Source organism: Phacochoerus africanus, chromosome 1, assembly GCF_016906955.1.
Source record: "Phacochoerus africanus isolate WHEZ1 chromosome 1, ROS_Pafr_v1, whole genome shotgun sequence".
Taxonomy (NCBI): domain Eukaryota; kingdom Metazoa; phylum Chordata; class Mammalia; order Artiodactyla; family Suidae; genus Phacochoerus; species Phacochoerus africanus.
Window position 1 is genome coordinate 215,650,899 of NC_062544.1, and position 22,290 is coordinate 215,673,188.

Sequence of the window (22,290 nt, forward strand, 5' to 3'; positions counted from 1 at the left end):
ACTTTAGCTTTTCCCTTTGTAGTCGCTGGAACTAGCTCCGATCCAGTGCACAGCACAGACCCTGAGCACAGGACCTCAGGCGACTACACAGACCACACCTACGTTTCAGCCCCTTTCACCAAAGGGGAACGGATGCTGCTGTCCATTGCAGACAACAGTTCAGCTGCAGACCTAAGGGAGAGCTCCACCTCTTCTGTTAAGATCTCAAACGCTTCACATCCAGACTCTTCTTCTCCTTCTCTGGCTCAGACTGAGAGAGGTAACGCCTCGTCCCACAAAGGGGAGCCCGCTCTGCCTTCCACTGAGGTGCAGATTCTGCACACAGTCCGCCCTCCATCCCACACACCCACTGTCATCTTGCCAAGCACCCTGGACGCCCATGCTGACTCTGTGGGTGACCCGTCATCTTCTTCGTCAGGGCCCCCTCTGCCCCCACCCTCAGTGTCACAGTCCTACCACTTGTTCTTGTCAACGGTGCCATCAACCAGGGCCTCCACGCACCGACTGCAGTCCACTCCTGATGCACCCACACCTTTGTCTTCCTTGCCACCACCTTCGCCAGCGTCCTTGACTACATCCACCCCTGCCGAGCCGGCCATCTCACAAACAACCCTCCCACCTTTGTCATCAACCCTGGTCCCGCCCCGGCCAAGGGACGCTCCGGTGACTTCGGTCTGGACGTTGACGATGGCGTCATCCGTGGCAGTGCTCCCCAGCAGTCAGACAGCAGATCCTAAGATTCAGAGCAACCCAGACCTCGGGAACGTCATTACAGAATCAAAGCTCCCAAGCCTGGAGACTCGGACCCCGGAGGCCACGGAAGCTGTGACAGTGAGGTCTACTCTGAGGATCCCTTCACCCCCAGCCTTCACAGAGGCCTCCACTGAGCAAACCCCTCCAGCCACCAGCACCAGCTTAGCCCAGACATCTTCAGCTTCAGCAGCCACCACCCTCAAGATCTCTCATCCCCCCATACCCAGCCCCAGCCCCCCTTCCCACACAGCCGCCCCCGGGGGTGGCCCCACAGCAGCACAGACAGTGGCTGGAAAACAGCCCCCACCAACCAGTCCTGAAATGCTAGTGGTACAAGTCTCAACAGGAGGTGCTATCACCCCAGAAAAGAGCCAAGCGCATGGAGATGCTGCCGCTGGGTCAGTCGGCCTGACAAGCGCCCCCACGTCAGCAGAAGAACTGACCACGGAGCGTGGCCGTGCAGGAGAGAACAGCCTGGCTCCGCATTTCCTCAGAACATCTCCTGCTCCCCAGACCACACATATTTCCACAGCTGAAGTGGTGACGGCTGCATCAACCACCCCTGGTGCTCAGAGCAGCACCCAGTCACCCACCACACCATCATCCCCAGCCTCAGGTAGGACACAGTCGCACCAGCTCACTGAGAGCTGTGCGGGCCTTGGGGTTCACGCGGATGTGTGGCGGTGGCGGGTCTCCACCACAGGACAGTGTCTGTTTTGTGATCTCTAAGGCTTTCTGTGGCTGCACTTAAAGCAGAAAAGAAGGTCGCAGTGGCAGTTTTCTCGCCCCTGAATTAGAGGATCCTTCCTGAAGCAAGAAGAGAGGGTGCCACTGGCAATGTGTGACGTCAGTAGTCAGTGCCTTTGTCACTTGTAATGCCCCGTAATCGCAGGAACTTTAACTCTATCGAGACCAGAGTGGGACAGTGAAGCAGATTGAAGGGTAGAAAAACTGGAGTCTAGAAGCTTTAGGTGGGCTTGTCTGAGGCACAGAGTGAGGGGGTGCCAGCTCCCACATCAGAACCCCAAGCTTCGGTGTTAGGCAGCTGGCTCCCCAGTCACTGGGGAAACTTCTGTTGAGGCGGGGGGGAAGCCCAGGCTCCTTTGTCTCCCCAAGATTATGATGCTAGCTGATAAATACGGATGGGAGGTGGGTGTTCAGTGAGAGGAGGATGGACTAACCTTTCCCCATAGTGACCCTGTGATCAGGGCCCTTGACACTGCACTTCAGGTTATGAATCTATATCCATGTTGATGTGGCTGGGACACAGGAAATAGAGCCATCCATGCAATTCTTTATCCCTTAAGCAAAGCTAGAAGGAAGTGGGATGATGTTTCCTTGGATGTCATGGTCAAAATAGGTTGGACATGTAGCTTGTCCAGACTCAGGAAAGGAAAACTGTTGGTGAAGGGGTGACATGGAGGCTGAAGCGAGAAGGGACGAAGGGAGGGGAGCTGGCAGAGAGCCCTCTGGGCAGCCGTCATCTGCCTGGGGCAGGAGGGCCGTGGGCCACCCCATGCCAGCCCCACAGGGCCCTGATGCACCCATGCCCGCTTCTGGCCAGGGGTCTGAGCACCACTAGGAAGTGGAAGGTGGCTCCTTCTGGCACATTTGGGATCCCTGCTTCAGGGCACACAGGCTTCATTTCCAGGTGCCAAATGCATTCCAGTACCAGGTAGAACAGAATACACAAGTGGCCCTTCAAGCCAGTTATAGCCATTGCAGAGATAACTTAGGCCACAGGAGCTTCGTGCCTGGCGGTGGTTAAATCTTTTGTGACCACACCTGCAGGTGTTTGGATGTATGGGTGCAGTGCACACACGGGTGATCTTGGGGATACCCGAAGTCACCATGAGGAACAGGGCCACCATCTTCAGGTTTAGCCCATTTGTCTTCGGGGTTATTCTTCTGCAGTGAGGACTTTTTTTTTTTTCCCTGTCTTTTTAAGGGCTGCTCCCCTGGCTTATGGAGGTTCCCAGGCTAGGGGTCCAGTCGGAACTACAGCTGCCGGCCTACACCACAGCCACAGCAATGCCAGATCCAAGCCACTCTGCGACCTACACCACAGCTCATGGCAATCCTGGATCCTTAACCCACTGAGCGAGGCCAGAGATCGAACCCACAACCTCATGGTTCCTAGTCGGATTTGTTTCCGCCGCTCCACGACAGGAACTCTTGCAGTGAGGACTCTTGATTTCTGCCTTCTTTTTCTTAGTCTACCACTGATCTTTCTCCCCAGAGATGATTTTTGTCCTCGTGTTGTGGGTTTTGGCTTTTCTAAGTGTGTGTCAGAAACCTTTGTTAGGTGGTGATTGTGTCATGGGAGCATGACAGTGCGGGCCAAAACAGAGGGTATGGACACTGCCCCTGAGAGTTGGGCTGGAAGATGGCAATGAGTCTGAGCATCGCAGGGCCGGGGTGAATCCGATAGGCTCCCTGTCACCCACGTAAGAGAGGGCATCATGGTGTTCACGGCCAGGCATTTTTCTGAGTGACTGCTCAGCATGCAGAGGCGCAGTTTCAGCGCGAGACCTTTGGAAGAGGAAAACCTTGGAGCGGGGAGGATGGTCCATCAGCTATCATTTTTGCCTTAACGTGTGTTTTACATCGGCATGGCTTCGGGTAGAATCCTTTAGATCTCACAGGGCAGCGTAATCCTCACTCCTGAGTCGAGGGACCCGCAGGCAGCATCTGGGTTGGCCCCCGTTCCTGCATTCAGGGACCCAGCAGTGTAGCACGCGCGTGTGTACACAGCGAGTGCGGGTAACCAGTCCCGATGCATCTCTTCTGACCCTCCGGGAGCCCATTCTATTTAGTAGCAAGGCTTTTCAGGGCAAGTAAACAGAAATGAGCAAGAATCAAATATTAGCTGGAAGAATTAAATATTTACCAAGAGCGGCCTTTACTTTCCTGGGTGATTAACTGCTTTATTCCTGAAATGTGTGTTTTCAGTGAACAGCTGCACCCCTCGCCCTTGTCTCCACGACGGGAAGTGCGTCGTGGACCCCACCACCAGCCGTGGGCACCGCTGTGTGTGCTCCCCTTCCTGGCAAGGGCAAGACTGCAGTGTGGGTAAGAGTTCATCTGCAGTGGTCCACAGTACAGTATCACACCAGGTGGACGGGAAACTCCTCTTTCCTCCAAAATGTCAGGGAGTGAGATTTTTAAATTTGCACCCTGCTTCCCAGAGAGTTAGCCTGCCATCTGCAGGGTGACGTTGATAAGCCTCCATGATCTGGCTCCCTCCTGCCCCACCGGACCACCACCCCTCCCTGAATACCCCTGTGGTCCTTGTTCTGGGTGATGACTGTGCCGTCTGCTGCAGATTCAGTGCTACCTTGTGTTCCCTCCTCTGCAGATGTGAATGAATGCCTCTCAAACCCCTGCCCACCCCTGGCCACGTGCAACAATACTCAGGGATCCTTCACCTGCAGATGCCCAGTGGGGTACCAGCTGGAAAAAGGGATATGCAATTTGGGTAAGAGAGGTCTTCTATCTCGGAATTCTTTCTGTGCTACGGTGTATTTTGCAAGGTGACAGATACTTTTTTCTCCCTAATCAAATTCAGTTTTTATTATTTGTCCAGTAAATTTAAGCAACATAGGAGTGGAAGACACTTCTTCCTCCAGTCAGAGATATAGCACTTTATTTGCAGTCTTTTTAGTGTGCATTATACTGTTAAATAGTTGAAGTCATGTATTTGAACAAACTTTATCTCTTGAACATTTTTCTTGTTATTAAAAATATTTGAAAAAAAAAGGAAGTCCCCATTGTGGCACAGTGGGTTAAGAATCCAACATAGTGTCTCTGGCCTCGCTCAGTGGGTAAAGGATCCAGCGTTGCCACAAGCTGCAGTGTAGGTCACAAATGCAGCTCCAGTGTGGCTGTGGCTGTGGTGTAGGCCGGCAGCTGCAGCTCCAATTTCACCCCTTTCATATACTGCAGGTACGGCCATAGAAAGGAAAAAGAAAAAAAAAAATCTGACTACAGCAACTTAGGTCGCTGTGAAGGCGCAGGTTTGATCCCCAGCCTGGTGCAGCGGGTTAAAGGATCTGGTGTTGCCACAGCTGCAACGTAAATTTCAGCGGCAGCTCAGATTCAGCTCTTGATCTGGGAACTTCCATAAGCTACGGGTGCGGTCATAAAAAAAAATATTATACCAGCGTTGTATTGACTGCGTAAATATGTCATCATTTGTACTTAACACTCTTTGCTTAACCAGCCCACCCCACAATTAGGAAAAATAAATCAAAAGGCTATTCTAACCAAAGAGTATGTAAAAGGGAAAAAAAGCGTTGTAGGGAGAGAAAAAAGAGAATAAAACCCTGATTGTCCTCCCACATTCACACACTCTTTTCATATTCTTTTTTTTTTTTTTTTTTGGCTGTGCCCTCAACATGCGGAAGTTCCCAGGCCTGGGATGGAACCTGTGCCACAGCTGTAACCAGAGCCACAGAAGTGACAATGCCAGATCCTTAGTCCACCGAGCCATGAGGGAACTCCACATTCTTTTCATTTTTGAAAATGATCTTCACATTCTTGTCCCCAGGCAGATGATTTTTACCAAGCTACTGTCATAACTGTATCATACAACTTGTCATATTTTGACAACCCTAATTTAATAGATTTCATGGAGCTGGTTGATTTTAAACATAATCTCCGTATTATAGGTTAAAAGGCAAACAAACAACCCAAATGAAAACAAAGGCCCCGACAAAGTCCTAAGCAGCCCAGCTTACATAACTGCTCGGGGAGAGGCCAGGTTTGCAGCCCACAGTCCCAACACCTCACAGTGCTGTGTGTGTCCTAAGAGTTCTTCTTGTGCCCAGGGTGTACCCTGTGTTCGAGTGGCAACTTTGATGCAGAACTTGCTGAAGAAATTAGAAGTGAGGAACATAGGGTTGTCTAAGCTGAACGGAGGAGCAGGTGGGTTTAGTGACTCAACTTGGAATCCTCTTAAATCACCCATCGGGATACCTGACACAGAAAAGGCCATCCGTTAGTGTCGTTTTGAGAGAACAAAGGTCTGTGTCCTTGGAAACTATGTGCAGGACTTCCTACTCCCCCCACCCCCAGACAGAAGGGACTCCTCCGAAGAAGGTGGTATCAAATGACAAAACAAAAACAATTTGGTAACACATTTGATGCCCCTCCATGCAAGAGAAAGCAGTCCCTGGACTGGGGAAGTGCAGGGCCCCCGCAGGCAGCACAGCGCTTCTCCTGGGAATTTTGCACAAAAGTGCATTGTACAGAGCCTGGTAGTGGCAAGGCGGCAACAGGGCACGATTGGCTGGGGTCGCATAGCTGCCCTTATTCAGAAAGGTTAAGGAACAAGGAAATAAGCATAGAGCCCAGGGTTGGCTTTGCTGGTGGGGAATGGCTGGCTGATCTGCTGTGTTCCTGGTCCAGGGGAGCATTTAGAGGAACTTGAAAGTTCAAGTTGCTGATATGACATGCGGGGCAGGAGCAGCTCCGTCTTGGGCCTACAAGTGTATTTCAACAGTTGGTACTGGACTGAAATAATGGTAGAATTTTGAACATTGTTTCAAATACAAAGATCAAGTTCAAGCATTATTTTTAAGAAAGAAAAATTTGGGATTACGGACATTGGTCAAAGTCGAGAATGCCTCATAGTCTAAGAGTTTATTTTCATGTAGGTAACCCATTCCATTGAGTTACGCCCTGTGAAAAATAAGCGAGGAGTGTTCAGTTTAAGAATGGAGATGATAGGAATGGTTTTATTTTGAAACAGCATAGAAAGTACCCTTGTCCGGGAACTCAAAGGCCGGGCATCTAGCTCCACGGCCAGCACCTCCCACACACTGACCTCTGAGCCTCAATTGCCTCATCTGTAAAATCAGATTAGCACTTGCTCTGCTTCCCACTCGGGGTTAGTGTGTAGATCAAATGAAATAAGCCATTTGAACAAGCTTGGAAAATGGTAGGTTCCTCCAGATGGGAGGCATCCTTTGAGAGTAGTCTTCTAATCTTTTGGACCAGAACTGAAAGCCATGAGAATGATAAACTACTCTGCATATAAAGTAATAACTATGGACCTTTAAAAAATCATTTTGATCACTGATGGAAATCAACAGTTGAAAATTGCCTTAAAGCCTGATGATGGAACTGCAGCTTGTGCTGGGCATATGCCTGGGCTAAGGCAGGGCTGGGAGGACACTGTGGTGCCTTTTCCTATTCACACTGAATGCAGAGGCCACGTTCACTGTCCTGATTCAGCAGGGATCTGTCTACTTGACGGTTTCCATACATGTGTTTGCGCACAGAGTCTGGGTACAGACTTCAGCCTGTGAGATGAAAGGACAAAGGAGTGGGTGAGGGTTCTGGACGCCCGAGGGTGGAGGGTCCCGCAGGCTCTGTGCATCAGGAGGGGAGCCATTTATTGTGTTAACAATCAGCTTTGCCTTTGCAAGTCATTTAGCTTCATTGTTCATAAACATCAGAGGAACATGCAAATTAGAGCCTGCTGAAACGCTCTCATTTGGCCAAGAATATTTTCAAAGAGCTCCCTGCTGCTCAGAAAGAGTCCTAAGCAGCTGGCTTCACTGAACTGTAGAACAAGCAAAAAGATGTTAAATAAGGATTAAGGGCTTTAGACAGTAAGTATAAGATGTTAAATGTTTTCCCTGGCTCATTTGCGGGCCTTTTTCTTAATTCAGCCGGCAAGCTTTCTATGAAAGAGCAGCTTCATGGGTTTCTGTGTTTGGGGTTATTTATTTTTTCTTGTCCGGAGGGAAGGAGAAGAATTGAATCTAAAGGAAGATAAGAGCCAGATAGGAAGCAGGCTATCCAAATTTTGGATTGCCGGCTCACTTGTAAGTTCCATTCCCCTCAGGCCCAGTCGGCACAAATCGACATTCCCTAGAATTTTATTTTATGAGCGAAATGGGCCTTGAAAATGGAGCTACTTTCGTTCATGTCTGAGCCTAACAGTATCTCGCATGTGGGTTGCTTTCATTACACGGCTTGTAATCGTGGTGTCTGGCAGCCCCTGCAGTGGGGTCCCCCGCATTTGTTTGGCACCTTTCTCTGTGGTCCCTTGGTTGTCCTCAGACTATCAGATTCCTTGGGGGGCGGCAGGGGTGGGGGCAAGAAGAACTTGGAAGATGGACACAGATGATGTTAAATGTTAACTTTGGCACTGGGGAACTGAGTAGTCTTGGGAAGGAGCCCGGCTTCTGGAAGCCTCTTTTATCAATGATGGAGCAGGCATTTCCTCTGAGCAAGGGGTTGGATGGAGGTGACCTGAATGAGAAGAGGAAACCAGAGCACGCCCTTGACATTGAGGACTTGGTAAACTTGATAAAGGAACTAGGGAGCAGGAGCTTTCCTCCAGGCGAAGTCCTGCCAGCCCCATGCCTCCTTCCCCTCCTCCTGGGAGGGTGTTCTTGAGGCCAGCTCATCTCTCTTCTCTGTCGCAGCTTCCCTGAGCATCTAAGCTGTGGGAGGCCATGGGAGGGACATCAGGAAGGCTCACTCTCTCAGAGCCTTCCCCCTGCACCAAGAGGCTCCTTGGCACCTTCGCGCAAAGGTCTGCTCGGTCCAAGTACAGCTCCATACACCTGCTTTGCTAGAGGAGCCAGGAGAGGGAGAGGGGGTCTCCACCCTCAAGGAGAAAGAAATGCATGGAGCACGTCCTGGGGGGAGGGGAAAGGCTGGGTGTCCTGGAGATTTAGACACTCAGCCTTGCACAGGTCGGCCTGGCGAGGTCTAACAGGTTATGTTTACACTTGCAGTCAGAACCTTCATGACGGAGTTTAAGTTGAAGAAAACGTTTCTGAATACCACCATGGAACAACATGCAGACCTCCGTGAGGTTGAAAATGAGATCACCAAGACGGTAGGTTTCCTGAAAGGCGTCTTCCTGCTGGTGCTTTGTTTTCTAGAACAGATTTTATTCAGGCCTGGGAACCTCCTGGGGATCAGCTGTATCTCCTGGGCTGTTCATTTCTGTTATATTCTGAGGTGAACTTTACGGTAACATCAAAGGCCTCTTGGAAACAGAAGGGAGGTGTTGAGAATCACCGGTAGAAGCATTTCTTCTAATGTGCCCTCCCCCCCATGCAGCCTTGGCATTTCTTTTCCATGTACAGCCTCACCGTCACAGATATTTAGGTAGCATGCACCAATAAGAGCCGTGGGTGAAGAGGAAAGACCTGGAAAATCCTCCTGTCCCATCTGCTGATGACATGCTGCGTGATTTTCCTGTGTTTCTGAGCTTGGGGAGAATGATGCTTTTTTTCTCAAGGGAGTGCCAAAGATGTAACAGTTAATCCTATTATCCAGGGTTGAGAATTCTCTGAATAGATTATCTAGGGGCCTTTGATTCTTCTTTCCCTCCTTCCATACTTTTTGTCAGGAAAAAAGAAGAAAGAGAAAAATGAAGAGGAAGGAAGAAAAGATGGAACTGAAACTCAGACAGTAAATGCTGCCTCTCAGCTGCTACCTGAGTCTAAGATTTGGTGCTCAGGAAATTGAAATTTGTCCTTAAAATCAGTTTGAGATTAATTGATTTCTGATTTGAATTTTATTTGTTCTTTATGGGTAAGAGTACATTAATCAAAACTGATAGGATTTTATAGGAGTGTGGATTTTATTAGTGTAAAATTTAGATTCCAGTTCCATTTCTGTATCTATTGAGCATCTGCTCTGAGACAGGCTCTTTGCCAGATGGCTCACTCCTGTAAGAGGTATTGACAACACCTTTACAGATGGAAAACTGAGAGTCTCTGGAAGTTAGTGACATGGCCTGACTTTATACAGAGTGCAAAGTTAGGGAATAATCCACTAGACCACACTCACTGCTGATGCCATTTGTGAGTCTGGGGATCCCCAAGAAACCCTCAGTTCTGATAATGCACTAGAAGGACCTTCAGATTGCCTACAATCTGTTATACTCATGGTTATGGTGTATTACAGTGAACCAGGTTATCATCAGCCAAGGGAAGAGATGCATGGAGTAGAGTCCAGGAGGGTTTCAGATTCCATGCTTCCAATATCCTCTCTCCAGGGGGTCTTGGAGAGTGTTAACTTCTCTCAGCAATGATGTGTTTGATATTTGGGGAGTATTGCCAGCCAGGGAGGCTTACCTGAGCCAAAACATACTTAGTCAACTGCCCCTATGGCTGACCTCATTCTCTAGCCCTCTGGAGGATGGGCTGATACCTTATAACCCAAAACCTCACTCGTAAATCACACAAACTCCCTGGAATGCCCCAGGGCCTCCAGGTAAACCAAGGCAGGACATTCCAAAGGCTTAGAGTACCTGTCAGGAGTCAAGGGCCAGACCTTTCTTTGGACAAGGTCAAGTTCTTTACTCTATGGTAGTGTTTTATGTCTACTAACCCTTTACTTGGTGTTCTTGGCATGGCACCACAGCTGCCTCTCCATTGGACTGAAGGTCAGTATTTTCTTCTAAGATAGTACAGGGACTGAGAACCTTATGCACAGGTACTGTCCTTGCCATTACACAGTGCTTAGTGACTTACTTGATTCACCAAGTTTTACCCAGTATCAACATTATAATTTAGGATATCTCCATTCCCAAGAAATAGTGAAGATTTCGGCTATGACTCAAGCGGCTTTTCCCAAGACACTATTCTCTTCTGAAACGTGCCATTTCTGTCTTTTCTTGGGAGAAAAAAAGTTTAAGTAGTAATAGTAATGAATCATTGCCTGATGAATATAAAGCCATATCATACAAAGCCAAAGAGAGTCTGATAGCATCCTGTGTTTGAATCCATCTTGTGAAGGGTGAGATGTGTCTGACACATAGGCTTTGAAGACAGGTGGGTTGCATTGGTCCAGGTATTGAGACCTTCTGCTGCACAAAATGAATCCCTAGCCCCTACTGAGGGACGAGTAAGGGAGCAGGCATGGTACTTCATGCCCTACAGGGATTTTTCTGCTCTTTCCAAGGGCACAAGGCAAACACAGGAAGAGTCGCTCTTAATTTGCTCTCAACAAAAGGGCTCTTGACCCATGTAATGTCATTTCCCATGGAGAGCCTTTTGAAGAGGACCTATCTTTGAGTTAGGTCAACTCATTGTAGATTACGAGGGGGTCTGCGTATGGCCTGCCAGACCTGGGGTAGCTGAAAGGAACCCAGCCTTTTCAGTGAGGCTTGCTCACTATGCAAAGTCCAAATAAACAGTTGCCTCTGAGGTTTTTGAAACCCTGGGTCTTAGAAGAGATCTGCTCCTTTGAAGATGTTTTACGTCCAAGGGTGCTGTTCTGAACATCATTTCCTGCCAAGATTTTCCCCACTGATTTACTATCTGCCTCTCTCCCTTTTGTACTCATGGAACAACAGAGTAAGAGCAGAAAGGCATTTAAGAGAAGAACAAAAAAAAAAAAAGGAGGGGGGGACACCGATCCTGTGTAAAGCCACCTGCTGATAACTTGACGGCTGGAAAATGCCTATTTGATCCTGAAAATAGGAAATCGGTTCTAGGTTCAAGGCTTTTGTCTGGCTCACAGTTAACAATCAACCTGTTCTTCCTTTCAGTTAAATGTGTGTTTTTCAACATTGCCTGGTTATACCCGATCCACAGCTCATGCTTCTAGGTAAGCAACAGGAGTATATTCGGGAACCAGTCTCTAGAGAGGGGAGAATATCCCACCATGGGGTGGTAGCACCAAAGCTGGGCCCTGTTCGGCCTGAGCTGTAGGGTGAGCCAGGGCCCAGGTCATATGACCTGCATGCTCTCCCAGGCCCTGGCTGGAGGATGGAGAGGGCACTCATTTTCCAAAAGCCCTGGGGCCCACATGTCATTTTAGGACAATTAAACCTGCCTGCTTTGCCTGCAGGGAGCCCCAGTGCGGTGGTGATGTCACTGCAAAGCACCTTTTCCCTGGCCTCCAACGTGACGCTGTTCGACCTGGCCGACGGGATGCAGAAATGTGTCAATGCCTGCAGGTCCTCTGCTGAGGTCTGCCAGCTCTTGGGGTCTCAGAAGCGGATCTTTAGAGGTAAGAGAAAGACCCTCTGGGAGGACCCCACCCTTACAGCTAGGCACAGACCTCGGGCAGAGATGTAAGGCATTCGGGGCTCAAGCCCAGGAAAGCTCATCACAGAGGCAGCCTGGCTTTGAAACGTGCATTCAGCCTTTGTGTGTGCACACTTTTGTGTACATGTGCAAGGACACACACAGTCCTGTGCACACAGCCTGGAAGTTCCCTTGTCCTAAGCCCACTGCCCCTTCTGTATCTTCTGTACAGCTTCATTATTGGACAGTTTATAGGAGCTGATGTAATGAAGCAGAAATCACTCTTCTTTCCCTCGAAAGGTTCCTACTCTGGAGAGATAGAAATTCACACACAGGATGTCCATGCTGGTCAGTGACCCCAAACCTTCATCATGAGGGTAACAAAAGCATGTGCGGCATCACCCCCTCTTTCTGTGTGTTTGTTTGCAAAATTCTAAATGCACGGAAATGAGGCTAGGCGATTATAGGCCAGCCTGCTCCCAGTGTGGTCCATGATTTCTCTTCTCTTGTTCTTTTTCTGTTTTTGTGAAAGCTTTCACAGTGTGTCTCGTGTGAGGCAGATGAAGAAAGGGATTAGGCACAAGTTTGGAAGGCAGATGTGGGTCTGGGAAGGGAGGTTTCTTCGGCTCTGGGTTGAGAAAACTCTGCTGGAATCAAAAGTGCTTCCTCGGGCGGGGGGTTTGCCCCCACCGCGTCTCCTAAGTGGTCAGAGTTGGCTCATTTTACAGGACTGAGAGGGATGCAGGCGCTGCGTGAACCTCTGCATCTGGTGCCCAGATGCTGGACCCGAGTTGTAGGTAGCAGGTTTGGTATTCTGTCTGCTGGCAGATCCAGGACGTTCCCAGTTGCCAGGGCTTTGTAAAAGCTGGTCCCGAGAGCTCTCTTGGAGGTGGGGGGGCGGGCTGTGCATTGCAGAGCTGGGAGTGGGGGTGGGGGTGAGGCAGTCAACCTTTCTCTCTGGGATAAGCACTAGTTGGCCCATATAAGGGCTAGTTATTCATTAGAGGGGGGAAAAAAGAGTTAAATTTTCTGGAGTTGAAGTTGCGGTCATTCAGCTTCATTGGGGAATTAGCTAAAAATTCCTGCCCCATCATACAGTGTCTAACCTTTGAGGCAGGAACCCTTTGATTTTACTTTCTCTCTCTTGCCAGTGATTCAAGGGTCCAGTTTTTCCTCCCCAGAAGGTAGGAAGGGGACCTTTCAATTCACTGACCACAGATGGAGTGCATCCCATGTGGTCAGCGTTGTAGATCAGGTTACTTTTTTCCCTTGTAAATGCATTTTGGTTCTTGCAAATGAAGTGCCAGCTGTTTGGATTTGTAAGACCCTGCCTTGCCGAGGCCCCATTTTTTTTTTTTTTTTTAAGATTTTTTGTTTGTTTGTTTAGGGCGGTGTGAGGGTCATACCAAAATTAAGAGGAAGGCACAGAAATTTCCCATATGCCTCCCGCTCCCACATGTGCTGGTCTCCGTTCTCTGCCTCTCCTTTGGGAGTCCCTGAGAATGAAGATGGCCAAGCGTCTTAGCTCAAAACAGCCTCACGTCTCCGTTTTCCCTCCCAGGGCTTCTCCCGGTTTTGCCAACACACCCTGCTTGGTCTCTCGCTCGCCCCTCTGAGCGGTGGAGGGTGGGTTGGAGAGCAGGAGCTGCTGGGTCTGACTTCTGGGTGTCCCGACCTGTGAGAAGCACTGGGCTACCCTGGATGCTGCCACGGAAAGGGGAGGTTTTTTTTCCCTTCAATTCACAAAGTATTTACTTCCTCGCATTTCAAAGAAGGGCAGCCCTCATCTCTCCAGAGGCTTCATGAGTCCTTGGAAATCCCCCAGGGAGTGTCCCAGCCTTAGATGTACATGAATTCTCATTTTCTGTGTGGCGGATGTTGTGCCCTGGGGAGGACCATGGGAATCGTGGATGCAGAATCGTCGCATCGCCAGGCTTCAACGGAGACAGTGCTCTGTGTGGTTCCCGGGATGGACTGATAACAGGGTCTTTAAGACCTGTTAGCATAGCTGCCCCTCCATCGCAGAGGCAGAGCCAGCTTTCCCTGGCTTCTCCTGAATCTGTTTCTGTGTGGGGAAGGGTCACTTCAGCAGGGCGAGCAAAATCTGCCAGCAGGCGGGACTCGTGGCCAGGGTAGAGGGCAGTTGTGACATTGGCTTCCAGAAAATATCTAATCAGGCCAGGCAACTCAGGCTGGCTGATGGACAAACTAGGGCCGGCCTGGGCCGCCTTTTGTGCTGGAGGCATTTCTTTATATTGAGGCTTCAGAAAGTTGAGATGACAGATTGTGGCCATTCATACGTCTCTGTGCCAGCTTCACAGTGTTGTTGGGTGAGATTTTCCATTTTTCATTTTTCTCCCTTAAATACAAACCTTTCACAATAAACAAAGGAAATTCTATCACACACACAAATAGGGTTCAGATTTAGCATGCCAGCATCCACTGATAAAGACAGGAAATTCAGCCCTGAGAGCTGAAGTTGTGTCCTAAACTAACCTCCCTGTGACCAAGCCACCCACGGGCCCCAGGCTTTCAAGACACAGAAAAGGAGGAGGATGCTGGGGCCCCTGGGGGGGTGTCTGCTCCTGTCACCAGAACCTGCCTGGGGCAGGGGTGGCGGGTATAGTTTTGCTATGTTCAGAACTGGTACCTGGTTTCTGAATTGGTGTTTTTCTAAGGGGGGAAAAGGGAGCCCACACTTCACGGGCCAGGGTACACGTGGTCCTCCTGCAGCTCTGTCCCCATCCTTGAACTTCATCCAAAAACAACAACATAGATCAGTCTTGCCCTGCCCTCTGCATGGTGTAAAGAAGTTACTGTCTGCTCTCCAGTTGGTCTCATATATTTGTTCTATTGTCTGTGTACTCCAATTACTTGTGGTTTTTTCTGTCAGACCTATTCTAGGTGGTAAAAAGCACCCTCATTGTGTCCACTGTATACAAACTCTGAGAAGGTCCTCTGTATGTAAACTCAGGGCCTGCTGTACACAACCTCAGAGAGGGCCTGCCTGTGGATAACCTCAGAAAGAGTTCGCTGTGCGCAGCCTCAGAGAGGGCCACACACATGACAATGAGTACTTTTTGATAAGAATGAAAGAGTCCTTTGTCATCTGTGAAATGAGCATGGCCCACAAGCCCACAGCTGGGCAAAGCCAGGTGGCTGTTAAGTACTAAGGCCTGGAACGATTGGATGTTTGGGATTAGCAAATGCGAACTAGTGTATAGAACGAGTCAACAGCAGTGTCCTCCTGTATAACACAGGGAACTGTATTCAGGATCCTGCAGCTCTTGGAGGCAGGGCCGTACCTTTTAGCGGTGATAACCGTAATGGAAAAGAATAGGAAGAAGAATGTATCGATGTATAACTGGGTCCCTTTGCTGTATAGCAGAAATCCCACATTGTAAGTCAACTATATTTCAAAACATGTTAATTAATTAAAAAAAAAAAAACAACTAAGGCTCTAAAGTGAAGGAGACAGAGCCCAAAAGATTGAGCACCCCCTCTGCTGCCTGTCTGGGTGGGGGCCAGGTGACTGGCGTCCAAAGGCAGCTTTATTGCTCAGGTATCAAGCCCGTGTGTAGACCGGTGTCCGCAAGGTGCTGATGACCTAGAGGCGAGCAAGCCCCCGGGCCTGTAAGGTCGGGAGGCTGCAAACTCTGCCGCCCAGGTTACCTTGCACACCTCCCCTTCAAGCACGTCTGTGTGGCGGCAGGTGCTGTTTCCCTTAGGCCAGACGGATGTGGGGAGAGCCACCCCCCAGCAGGTCTTCCTAACAGAGCGTGGTCCAGCTTTCTGGGTGTGTGCTGATTCTCCCCTGCAGCCCTTGAGCGTGGAGGGGCACCACCCATCGAGGGCCAGGTTTGCAGAGGATGCTGGAACTGAGGACAGCACCCCATTTCTTCTGGGTTTGCTTTCTGTCCCATGGCAGGCTGCAGAAACTTTTGGTAACAGGCCTGAGCCTGACCCGGGGAAGGGGGGGAGGAGTGCCTCAGGCAGTGCAGCAGTAGCCTCGAGAGGAGCACACCGGCTCCTGTGGAAATGGTTCTCCCAGACTCTTGAAATAGAAAGTTCATGCATCTTAATGTTTGACGTGGAGCAAGCTTTGTTTTGTTTCACTGTCTTGTTTTTCCATTCCAGCGGGCAGCTTGTGCAAGCGGAAGACTCCAGAATGTGACAAAGAGACCTCCATCTGTACCGATCTGGATGGGGTCGCGCTATGCCAGTGCAAGTCCGGCTACTTCCAGTTCAACAAGATGGACCACTCCTGCCGAGGTACCGGCAGCTCTGGGGTCCTGTGGCCTGAGGGGCGGGGAAGGTGCTTTTCTCTGCCTGGGTTGCTCTCTCTGCTCTAGGGGTGACTGTTCTAATCTGGGGGTAACCAGTTCTGGTGATTTTACACCCAGCAGGATTGAATGCATTATCTCCTTGGAATAATAGCATTATTTCTGACTGGTACACACTGCTCTGGCCAATCAGATTGAAAGGGAAAGAAAAGAGAAGGGAACGTCTGTGGTGGCCAGGTCTTGTCTTTCTTTTCTTTTCCCCCCTATTTAGGGAAAATTAGAAAAATTATTGTTTGAATTCCCAAAACTTTATTCTATTGTATGTTGATCTTTTAAAATGGAAATACCTGGAGTTCCCTTTGTGGCTCAGTGGGTTAAGAACCCAACTGTTGTCTGTGAGGATATGGGGATGCAGGTTTGATTCCCTGGCCTCGATCAGTGAGTTAAGGATCTGGCGTTGCCCCAAACTGTGGTGTAGGTCACAGATGCTGCTCAGATCCGCTGTTGCTGTGGCTGTGGTGTAGGCTGGCAGCTGCAACTCTGATTCCACCCCTAGCCCGGGAACGTCCATATGCCGCAGGTAAAAGAAAAATAAATAAATAAATAATACAATGGGAATACCAGCATGGAGGCAGGACTATACCTTTTAGTGGCAGCTGGTAGCTCGGGAGAGACCTGAGTCTGAGCCCCACAGTGCCTGCCGGGTATCCATCATCTCAGGGAAGTCACGTGGCTTTCCTGAGCCTGAGTTTCCCCTTCTGTGAAGTGGGTACAGGGAGACCACGTTGGATAGACTAAGAATCAAAGGGCAGTGACTGTGGAGATGCTCTGTGGGCTGTCTGCATTTGCACCTGTATCTTACCCAGGTTGAGCCAACAAGTTCTGGTCTTAAAAGTGTCATGGCACAAGCCTCATTCTGCTAATGTCTTTGGTGAGGATTGAACTCATCCAGTTTGAAGTGAAGGCTGCTCAGTGAGTGCAGTGCAAGGACAGTGCTCCAAAGCACAATGAATTCAAGCCCAGCACTCTGGGTACCCTGAGTTACCTGCTGCAATCCACGATCACAGGAAAACTAGCATCATAAAGGCATCGTGGAGCCTTAAACCTCCCATCACATGAGAACACGTTTGGCCCAGTTTTCCTGCTCAGTCAACGCCTGCTGGTGACAGATGTACTAGAATCTGAGTACAAATCGCATCCTGGGGAAAGGGGACATGCTACTTATTTCAGGACTTCCCCTGAGAGGATAGGATAAAAATACATCTCGGGGCAGTGCTCGCACCCTGAGCTCCAGACCCTCTGACTTCGGTGCTTTGAAAGTGCACCTCCTCACCTCTGCGTGAGGCCCTGGGAGGGGTGTATTGGGTGGGGGGCTTGGATGCTTCCTGGTTCCCTCTTATCTGATCTCATGTAAAGTGCTCCTGGCCCATCTTAGAGATTGGGCCTTGAGCCCACTTCCTGTGGGAAGGTGCCCTCTGTTGATGTCCCTGGAGCCCGGGTGGCCGTGCAGGGCAGAGGAGCGGTGGTTTCTGTACACAGAGCCTCAGCGACTGGCCAGGGTGGGGTGGGGGGAGGGGGGCTTAAGAGCAGCTGGGCCACCTCTGCTTTTAGCCAGTTCCCTCTCTTTCCAAGTCAGCCGCTTCCTAACAGTGTCACTTCCAGACTAGCATTAGCAACAGCAGAGCTGTCCAAGGTTGACCAGATGCACGGACACAGGCATCAGCCCCCTTAGGTTTATCACTAATGACCTGAGAATCAGCACAAGGAAACCCAGTTAGCTTCGGGGCTCAGGGCCGAGGCCCCGCACAGCCTCCCTTCTGCAGTCTCCAGTGAGTAGATTTGCATCCGAGGCTATCAGCGTTCTCCTTGAACGGATCCCCAAGCTCCTTGGGCCACAGCCCAGTCAGCTGGGTTCTGAGGGGTTACAGTGACATCTTCTGGCCATTGGTGCAGGAACACAGGGGTATTTAAGAGGCATGCTGTTTCTCAGACTTCTCAAATCTGGGGTCATAATGGGGTATAAATGGGCAAGAGAGGCATATAGGATGTGTTCTCTAAATCTCTGCAATTCATAGCTGGACATCAGCAAGTATGTATTTTTTCTGTTGTACACACACACACACGACGCTTCTTAGTATCTCCTAAAATGTCTTTACCAGACTCTCAAAGCGTCATGTAAAATTAAAGTAGGTGTCCTTTGCCTAGGGGTCTTGGCCTCCTTCCATCACCCAGGCATCCAGATGTTACAGCCCTCTGCCTGCAGGTCTCTTTCTCTGCCCAGCCTGCACATGCCTTGGGTGCCTGCTCTGGAGCTCGCTGGCACACTTTGGGTTCTGCAAATGTCTGTTGAAGGAACAGATGGATGGTAGGGCAGGGAATGTGATGGGCCAAGATTGGCAGGTCTTGATACAGTTTGTGGCAAGGGGTCAAAAGAGCCTCGAGAATACCACCACTCACTGATTTTATTTAAAAGCCCAGAAGGGTTGAATTTGCTCGAGTTCCTTATCACTGGGGAAGCCCACTTTGGGCATATATACTGGCTGTTGCCACGCTTACTTCATCACCAGCACTTCAAGGGTCAGAAGCCCTCCAGGGCATGGAGATGAGGAGCTGGGTCCTAAGGCACACAGGAGCGCCTATGGTAAGCTTTCCTTCCAAGAGCCCAAGAGCAGTGCCAGCCCCACAGTAGCGCTCAGTCCTTGACGAATGACTGAGTGAGCTCATCTGAAGTAAGGAAACGTCATTACACCAGGGAGCCAGACCACTTTTGAAGTGACATGAAAACAGCCCAGCCCATCAGCTTGTGGGCAGGACAACAGATGGACCTCACATCTGGCGGGATGACAGCCACGGGGTGGAAAAGCTCCCACCCAGCAGATGAGGGTTGGGTGGACAGATTCGAGGTAAAAACATTTCCAGGAAGAAGAGTTCAGAATAGAACGACTGGGTGACATCAGCCTGCCTCAGGGCTGAGATGGGTGGGGAGGAGCCGCCACTGGGAAGCTGGCGGTCCCTGCACAACTGTCCTGCAGGCAGAGCTGTGGGTCACCCAGGGGCAGCCTCCCCACTCCCACGACCCAGCCATAGCACAAGGACGGCCAGGGCATGTGGCTTTCCACGCCAGGAAGGGAGGCGGGCTCCACTTGTTCCCTAGAGAAGGCCCCCCTTGAGTCATGCCAGCTCAGAGAACTCAGAGGACACAAAGGTATCAAAGATTTGGGAGAGGGGCCATGTTCCTCCTTCCCCAATATGGGATATGAATCTGCTCTACCTCGGTGCAGAAAAGATTTGAAGTGCCTAATGAAAATTCATTGTAAATAAAATAAGATTTAATATGAAGGGAAATCAGCTTGAAGGAGACATACAGTGACTACTTTGTTGAGGCTAGCAGGAAAGTGAGCCTGTAGAAAGAAAATAAAAGGGGGGAGGGGAGAAGGAAAGAAAGAAAGAAGAAAGATAGATGGAGAAAGGAAGGAAGGAAGGGAGTTCCCATTGTGGCTCAGTGGGTTACAAACCTGACTGGTATTCATGAGGATGTGGGTTCGATCCCTGACCTCACTCAGTGGGTTAAGAATCCAGCATTGCTGAGAGCTGTGGTGTAGGTCGCAGATGAGGCTCAGCTCCCCTGTTGCTGTGGCTGCAGCATAGGCCAGCGCCTGCAGCTCCGATTTGACCCCTAGCCTGGGAACTTCCATGTGCTGTGGATGTGGCCCTAAAAAGCAAAAAACAGAAGGAAGGAAAGGAAGGAGGGAGAAAGAAAGAGCAGGAAGAGCAATGTTAAGCACATCTGTGTAGTTAACGTTATCCTGCACCGATCCTTAAAGGAGGATGCAAGAGGGCTGTGAGAGGTCCCCCTTGTCCCAGTCTGCACATGCAGCCCCTGAGCCCGAGTGCTGCTGAAATGCACCTCTCACCATCAACGTGTATCCAAGGGATCGCTTCTCTTTCCCGTGATCTTGTATGCAGCATATATCATACATTAAACATGAATCAAATTTCTGTCATTCCTTGCAGCAATGAATTTGAATGAGGCTATTTTTTATTGTCTGCTTTCATCCAAGCATGCTTTACAGCTCATTCTGTGATCTGTGTTCGGTCAGTTTATTGTAGTGTGGAAAATGTTCCATGATCAGATAAATTCAGGAACTGCTGATCCAGGGAAATGGCTGGCCCACGGGCCTTCAGTGAAGCAGTGGTCCATGAGCCGCACTGCCAGAGGGTTCAAAGCCATGGTCTTGGGTGGCGTGCCACTTAGGGCTCATCTAGGAATGTCCACAATCGCCTGCACAGACCACCGGGTGAGCGTTCTCTTACGGAAGCCAAAGGCCCCCACCAGGTGGCTCTGAAGGCATCACAGCTCTCATTTCCTCACGGAAGGGAACTGAGGGTGCCAACAGCAGGTTAACCATTTGACTTTCTTAAAGAATGTGAAGCATTTGTCTTTGTGTTTATGGAAGGATGTTCCACGGGGCTGCAGAGAACGGCTAAAAAGAATCTCATTGGCTGGATGATAATTACAGCTACGCACATTCAGTTAATGGTTACTATGTGCCAGGGGCTGTGCTGAGTCATTTGCGTGCCTTGTGTTACTTAATCCCTTTCTCGAAACTATAAAGCAGGTATTATTGTTCTCATTATTACTATTATCCTTTGTTTTCTTGGTGGGAAACTGAGAGCCACAGAGGGTAAGAAATGTTTTGGATAAAATTAATATTAAAGCTGGCAACAGAATCTAGACCAGATAATAGATCATTCTAAAGCTAATTGCAGCCTTCTGGTTAGAATGTTCTTGTGGATCTTGGGGTGGCTGGGGTTTAAGTGTCACTTTGGGCCAGGAGAGGTCAGTAGACACATTCATGGATTTTCCTTTTCTCTTCCAGCATGTGAAGATGGATATAGGCTTGAAAATGAAACCTGTACGAGGTAGGCTCTGTGTTCTTCTGATCCATTTGTTCCAAACCTTATTTAGAAGTTACTCAGGTTATTTCTTTTGCTGTTTGAAACTAATGCTTCTTCTTTGTCCACTTGCAGTTGCCCATTTGGCCTTGGTGGTCTCAACTGTGGAAACCGTGAGTATGCAGGAGTGAGAGAAGCCCTTTCCGGAGGAGCCTGACCCCCTCTGAGGCTTGATCAATAGACTAGGCATGAGGTGTTCAGCCGTGGGGGAGGGACCCCACCCCAGGAGAATAGAAGGGCCTTCTGAGTGCTTCCTGAAGGGATAGGATGGGAGATTTGGGGCAGACTGATGGGCAGGCATGGAGGAAGAAGGAGTCCAGGTAGAAGAAACACTCTAAACAAAGGTCTTGGGCAGCCTGGGCCCCTGGATTTCTGGACAGTGTGTCAGTGGGTGTGGCTGAGGATAGAAAGAGAAGAAGGTAATTTCACTTTTTTTTTTGCTTTTTTTGTTTTTTTTAGGGCATATGGAGGTTCCCAGGCTAGGGGTCCAATCAGTGCTGTAGCCGCTGGCCTACACCACCGCCACAGCAACGCAGGATCCAAGCCGTGTCTGTGACCTACCCCACAGCTTACAGCAACGCTGGATCCTTAACCCCTGAGCAAGGCCAGGGATCAAACCCACAACCTCATGGTTCCTAGTCGGATTCATTTCTGCTGCGCCACGACGGGAACTCCTCATTTTTTTATTTGATATTTGTCCTTGCTTTCTCTCACTTTGCTCATTCTACCAAAAGAGCAGTATTTCTAGTCACTTCAAGGAATCTGATTCATCTATGTTGTTTCTTGAGGATACATTCATTTTCTATATTATTATTTCCTCTCTCTAAGTTCAGTGGATATCATTTCCAGGTTTTTTTTTAATTATTTTTATTTTTCCCATTGTGGTTGGCTTACAGTGTTCTGTCAGTTTTCTACTGTACAGCAGAGTCGCCCTGTCACACATATAAATACAATCAAATATAAAAATGAAATCACCAAATATAAAAATGGATGTGAAATATAAATAGTATGATTGAAACACTTTTCCAATAATTTAAAAGTCTAGAAGAAATGAACAAATTTCGACAAATGTATCTTTTTAAACAGAAAACTATTATTTCTGCAGACAATCTAAATTCTCAATACTAATTTAAAAAAATACACCTATAATTAAAAGCCTTCCCCCCAAAGAATCTCCAAAAAAAAAAAAAGGTAGAGAGTCGGGGGTTAGGTTGGCAGAGTATTTGGGCACCAGACTGTTGAAGATTTTGGTGGAGGCTGAGCGTTTAGACTCTAATCAGTAGCCACTGTGG

General features: G+C 49.2%; 1 protein-coding gene across 3 annotated transcripts in view; it reads left to right on the top strand.

Annotated features, from left to right (window-relative positions):
- Window positions 1-22,290, top strand: part of HEG1 (heart development protein with EGF like domains 1) — a 90,554-nt gene that overhangs the window by 45,505 nt on the left and 22,759 nt on the right. The window contains exons 8-16 of one of the 3 annotated variants that reach the window (XM_047790440.1): window positions 23-1,369; window positions 3,706-3,825; window positions 4,112-4,231; window positions 8,508-8,611; window positions 11,279-11,337; window positions 11,585-11,742; window positions 15,897-16,031; window positions 20,923-20,965; window positions 21,074-21,111. In XM_047790440.1, coding sequence (XP_047646396.1) covers window positions 23-1,369; window positions 3,706-3,825; window positions 4,112-4,231; window positions 8,508-8,611; window positions 11,279-11,337; window positions 11,585-11,742; window positions 15,897-16,031; window positions 20,923-20,965; window positions 21,074-21,111 — 2,124 coding nt within the window. Of the gene's footprint in view, window positions 1-22; window positions 1,370-3,705; window positions 3,826-4,111; window positions 4,232-8,507; window positions 8,612-11,278; window positions 11,338-11,580; window positions 11,743-15,896; window positions 16,032-20,922; window positions 20,966-21,073; window positions 21,112-22,290 lie in introns of those variants that run through there. The other 2 variants (XM_047790422.1, XM_047790430.1) reach the window with 2 other exon arrangements.